The sequence below is a fragment of the Quercus robur genome, chromosome 8, assembly GCF_932294415.1.
Source record: "Quercus robur chromosome 8, dhQueRobu3.1, whole genome shotgun sequence".
NCBI classification, from domain to species: Eukaryota; Viridiplantae; Streptophyta; class Magnoliopsida; order Fagales; family Fagaceae; genus Quercus; species Quercus robur.
In genome coordinates this window covers 13610634-13616357 of record NC_065541.1, presented here as the reverse complement: position 1 = coordinate 13616357, position 5724 = coordinate 13610634, and the positions used below count along the sequence as shown (strand labels likewise).

The following is a 5724-nucleotide window of genomic DNA, read 5'->3' as shown; positions in this document are numbered from 1 at the left end:
AACTTTAAATATTTAGTTGTATTCTTTTGAATTTATAAAAAAAAATAAAAGGTTGTATTGTTTTGAAAACTTGATGCATAAAAATGTATTTCGAGATATTTGTGTGTAAAAATTTTAATAGAGATCAATTGAAAAAAAAAAAGAAGGAATCTTCTACGCATTTTTTTTCCAGTTACAATTACACACGTCAAATCTTCCATATATGCTCTTTGGTTTGGTAGAAAGAAAAAAGACAACCTTTCGCCAAAACTCACTATAATCCAAACGGTGCAACCATTGGTCTCAGGCTTTACCAATACAAATCCCATCAAACCCTTCTTGCAAATTCATTCTTGGATATTATCTAAGAAACTCACCATCACAGCAACCACACTGATCCCTCCATAGCCATGGCTGATAACATGGACATGTTCAGAAAGTTGAGTGAGCATTTGATCCTGATCATCATCTCTTTCCTTCCCTTCAAAGAAGCCGTAAGGACTAGCGTTTTGTCCAAGCGTTGGCGTTACATATGGCATGGAACATGGAACATTGAGTTTGATGAGAGAGCCTTTGTAGATTTTCGTGAATCTCAAGAAATGCAAGCCTCTCAAAGAAGGGGTTTCATCGATTTTGCACTGCAATGGATCCAAAACTATCAAGGACGTGATATAGATAAGTTTCAACTCACATTATCTAAGCCTGAAAATTTTAATGGGGATATACAACGTTGCATTTCATTTGCCATCACACATAATGTGAAAGGCTTAGGCCTTGATTTTTCTGACCCAACATGGGCAGAAGATAACCTTGATAATCATGCAGCGTTGCTTGATTTGCCATTGAATGTGTTTGGACATGTATTTCTTGAATCTATAAAGTTGTTTTCCTGCAATTTCCGTAACTCTGACTTCATGAACTTTAGAGCACTGAAGCAAGTATCTTTCGGTTGGCTTGAATTATCACTGAGTTTTCTTAAAGCCTTGTTAAAGAATTGTCCCTTGCTAGAGAGTTTGAGTTTGAAGAAGTGTTGGAACTTGGATCATCTTGAAATCAGTGGACAAAATTTGAGGCTGAAAAGTTTTGTTGCTGATAACTGTTCTCTAATTTCCGATGAGATTGTCATTGACGCACCATATTTAAGGTTCTTTAAATATTCAGGGAAAATGGCTCACTTTGAAATTGAAATACACCGATCCCACATGGAAGAAGCAGATCTAGATTTTGGGATCCAATTTGAACATTATGATGGTATAGGAACTGATCTCTACAACCTCCTTAATCAACTTTATCCCGTCAAGGTTTTGACTGTTTGCAGTTTTATGCTTCAGGTTTGATCTCTTTACATAGCTTGATATATATTGCACCGTAATATGCAGTTATATTGAGATTTATTATTATTATCAGATTATCTATTCTTTTAAGCATGCATATAATGGTGTAACAGTAGGACTTCAATTATCTCACTAGGGCATCATGGATTTCACTTAATATTCTTTTGATTTTGATTTTGTGGGAAATATTATGGTCATTTATGTGGCATCTCTATATATGTAGTCTACTATCAACTTGTTCTTTCAATTCAAATAAAACAATTGGAATTGCACATCTATTTCCATTGCTTGAGCATCTTCTGTATATCTTACTTATGTCGTATCTAGAAGCCCTTATTTGTTTGTTCATTTTGTGTCTAGTAATTTCCGGTATTTTATTTTCGAGTAATAGGATAGTGGTGGGTTATCCCTTTTCAAGTGTATTGCAGCTAAAACCCTATCCTTGTAGAGATTAATTCATTTCTTGCAATAGGCAGTAAAAGAAAAATGAAGAGGAAAAAAGAGATGGAAAGAGAAAGGTGACAAATAAAATACAAGAACATTACTTGAACTCTTATCATTCTTGGAAGATTGAAAACATTATGAAAGGAAGGTTAGTTAAATTTAAGGAAACAATGAATTTATCAGAGACACTCTTTTCTTGTTGATAATTTGATAGTTAAGGGAGTGGGGTTTGACTAGTGGACATATTTGATAAAAATACTAAAATATGTCTATTCAAGTGTGTTGGTATAGAAAGACACTTAAGGAAAAGGAATATTAAAGAGAGAGAGAGAGAGAGATCTAAAGATCACGTGTCCTGAAATAAAGATAATAATTACAAAATTGTTGAGTATTTGGCAATCTATTTTAACAAAGTTTCTAAAACTAAATTGAAGTAAATAGAATGTCTCAAGAAACCAAGCATGTCTCAAGTAACCGTTGAATTTACAAGTGGTTTCTTGAATTCATAAGAAGAGTTCTTGGAATCTATCATAAAGAAAAGGAGAAAACCTTTCCAAAATATTAAAGATAGACAAAGCAAATGATCACATACCCAAAATAAAGATAATAATTACAAAACTTACTATTGAGTAAGAGGCAGTGGCAATCAACTTTTAAAAAAGTTTCTAAAACTAAATTGATGCAAACGAAAAGTCTCAAAAAACCAAACATATCTCTCTTAGAAAAGTAACTCTTGAATCTAGAAGTGGTTTCTTAAATCCAGGCCATAAGAATAGTTCTTGGAATCTTTCAAAAATAAAGGAAGAAACTTCTCTAAAATTATTATTGATCAAATTCCAAATTTACTAGGAGGTCATAACTCATAATATAAACACTAAATAAATCTTATGGAAGCTAGTAGACCGTTACAAAACCCTAATTTGTATTAAACACAATTAGGCTTGAAAATAGGGGAAATCAACAACAAAGGAAATTTTGAGAACAAATGGGACCTAATTATGACTCTTAAATTAATAACTATAAAAAATAGTAAATGATCATAAATATCAAATTTGACTAATCGAAAGCCTAACCAAATAAATTTTCTTGAGATACAATGTAGGTTATTGCAGTAAGGCGATGTGTTTCTATTGTTGTGATCTTCACAATGATTCCTTCTATGTCACAAAATTTCAGGCGATTTTGTTATTTGCTCCAATAATTTCTAGTAGTACTTTTTTATTTTTCAATTTCTTGCATCTTGTTTAGATGATATCTTTTTTATGGAAAATTTTGTTCTTTTGTTTCTACATCAGAAAAAAATAAAAATGGTAGCTACTGTGCAACATAGTATTTCAACTAGGTTACATGGTAGAGGTTCATGTGAAAGTTGATTAACTAACACTCATTTTCTATGTGTACGTTTACTGTTGTAGTTTCTTCCCCTTGGAGATGAACCAGTGCGTATGGGGTTTGACATGAGAATAAAACACTTGACGTTGAAGACTTCTGTGCATCCATTTGAATTCATCGGAATCAGATTCCTCTTGAACAGTTCTCCTCATCTAGAGACTCTTACATTGGATATAGGCCCGAGAAGAATTTTTGGCGTGAGTATCAATAAAAATGTACAAATACATAGACATGCATATACATTCATTTTTGGCCTTGGACTTAAATCTTGACATATATTATTCCTTTGTTTTAGGGTTACCGCCCTCCAGTAAGGGTAAACTTTAATAGGTTCTGGCTTGAGCGCTCCATCAAATACAAGTGTGTCCAAGAAAGTCTTAAGGTGGTGGAGGCAAAAGGCTTTAAGGGGACAATGCATGAACTGAGCTTGCTAGCCCACATGATTATCTATGGCCGTGTCTTGGAGCGCATGGATGTTACTGTTTCAAAGGAAGAGGGTGATAATGGTGGAAATGAGAACCGATACCGAGAAATAGCTAATGCGATGCTGGAATTCCCAAGAGCCTCCCCAATTCTGCAGATATCAATCAAGTGAATCATAATAAATCTAAGGTCACAACATTTTTTTTTTATAACTATTGACATGGCATATTTTGATTAGTGCATATAAAAGTGGTGTTTTTTGGAAATGATGTTATGCTCCCATCACAATACGTCATGTCAACCGTTATGAAAAGTGTTGTGTTTATAGTATTTCTCATTAAGTAAGAATATACTATGCTGCTGCTATTGGCTGTTAAATATTTAAAAGAACAACTCTTAGTTTATATATAGCACATACATGAGGAATTGGAATGAACCAAGAAACTACTGTAATATATATGTCGGGAAACTGCTGTGAGACTTATCTTTTTTGTTGCTATCTGTAAGAATATACTATGCTTCTACTATTGGCTATTAGATATTTAAATATGTGAAAAGCTCTTAGTTTATTCAATTTGGTTGCTTTATTTTATTTGGTCAGCTTTATACGAGCAACGGGAGCATTTTCCTCTCTCTGTGTGTGCATTTGTATGTTCATTTTCCTCTCCAGGTGTTATATGATCAGGTTTCCTGATCATGAATGTGTTTGAATTGTTTCCTGAATTTCCAATTACAGTTTAATTAAATTGTGGAAGGAATGGCTTAGGGAAAGAGAGCGTGACTGATCCTGTTTTGTTCAATTACCATTGACAGTGGAAATTGATTAATAGATACTTTGTTCTCGCCATTGGAATGTTGCTGTTTATAAATTTGGAAACATCTCTACTGTCAAACTATGACATTGAGGTCTTAGGTTTTACATTGTTCTTAATTTTTTTTTTTTTTAATTTTTATTTTGGTGGCAAAATATCACAGTTATGTTCTTCCATTCCAAATGCTTGCACCTCCCAGCATGGTCATGCTTATTTGCTAATGTGAAATATATAAGTAATGTACCCTAAAAAGATGAAAATTGATTTAAAAAATTATTGTCTCACACTTTCAATCCATAGTCCATACATCAGATATTTTTTAGAAAATGTGGATTCTTACGATTCATACTTTATAAAATAGTATTTGGTGTGTATAGAGTGTGAACATTGGGAGTGTGAGACATTTAGAATAGTAAAAATGTATTTTATTAAAAAAGAATTGTAAAAATGTACTGATAATGGTTTTTGTTGTCGAAATAGGCCATCAAGCTCAAATTGTATAATCCTTGCTTCTGTTCTTGCCTTCTTTTTCTAATTTTTTTGCTTGGAAAACAACACCCTAGAAATCGATGATGAGCTCTCCAATAGCCAAAATTTTCCCTACCGTCCATGGCAAGTTAAAGAGCCTGGCCATAAATTCTTGAATTTGAAAATCTTGTTCACATTGATGTTGCGGGTTGAACTTGAGAAGAAATGGGTTGCCTTAATTGCCTTTGCATATGCCCTGGCTTGTATGTGTGTCATAGGGTCAATTTTTCACTTAAATTTTCTGCTTGTGATGGCCCTAAGTTCCTGGCTTAGTCTTAGCCAACACTACACACTCATTGCAATAACACTTAAAACAGATTTATAGGAACGTTTAAAAACACAGCACACACAATATTTACAAGGAACCCACCCTTAACCTTTATTACTTAATCTCAAGTACGAAGGAAACCCTTTTACAAGCCTAGAGAATTACACAGAATTTTCCCAAGGCCAAATACACTTTGCTATTGACACCCCCAACAGCCTTAGAGTTAAATACACAAAATTAACTATTATGGTAGTTACTGCCTAGTAACAACCAAGGTCTTAGGTAATCTGCCACTTGAGTTCTAACTTAGGACAGCTTCACCTAATGCTGTCTTGGCCTACTCTCCACGTTTCTAGCCCCTACACAGCAAGACTAATCATTAGAAAAGCTGGGAACTGCTTGGTAACTGCCATTGCACATGCTGCACATGCACAACCCATGTCTCAGCAGATCAAGGGGCCTCTGCCCATCCTCCAGCAGCCCATACAACATGTTCTCACATATTTTAGGGAGGCTTGACCCATGCTTAAGGCCTCCTATTAGC

The 5724-nt window shown here is 34.1% G+C and overlaps 1 protein-coding gene across 1 annotated transcript; it reads left to right on the top strand.

The window, feature by feature from the left end:
• The first annotated feature begins 389 nt into the window (after positions 1-389).
• On the top strand, positions 390-3744 carry LOC126695900 (F-box protein At3g62230-like). The gene is made up of 3 exons (XM_050392694.1): positions 390-1310; positions 3173-3346; positions 3445-3744. The coding sequence occupies exons 1-3, from the start codon at positions 390-392 to the stop codon at positions 3742-3744; spliced, it is 1395 nt and encodes a 464-aa protein (XP_050248651.1).
• Positions 3745-5724: the final 1980 nt, after the last annotated feature.

Excerpts from the sequence above, each read along its gene's own strand:
- LOC126695900 (XM_050392694.1), top strand. The coding sequence starts at position 390 with ATGGCTGATAACATGGACATGTTCAGAAAGTTGAGTGAGCATTTGATC. Across the intron at positions 1,311-3,172 it reads TTTGCAGTTTTATGCTTCAG|TTTCTTCCCCTTGGAGATGA; the intron begins GTTTGATCTCTT and ends TTACTGTTGTAG. Across the intron at positions 3,347-3,444 it reads GCCCGAGAAGAATTTTTGGC|GGTTACCGCCCTCCAGTAAG; the intron begins GTGAGTATCAAT and ends CCTTTGTTTTAG.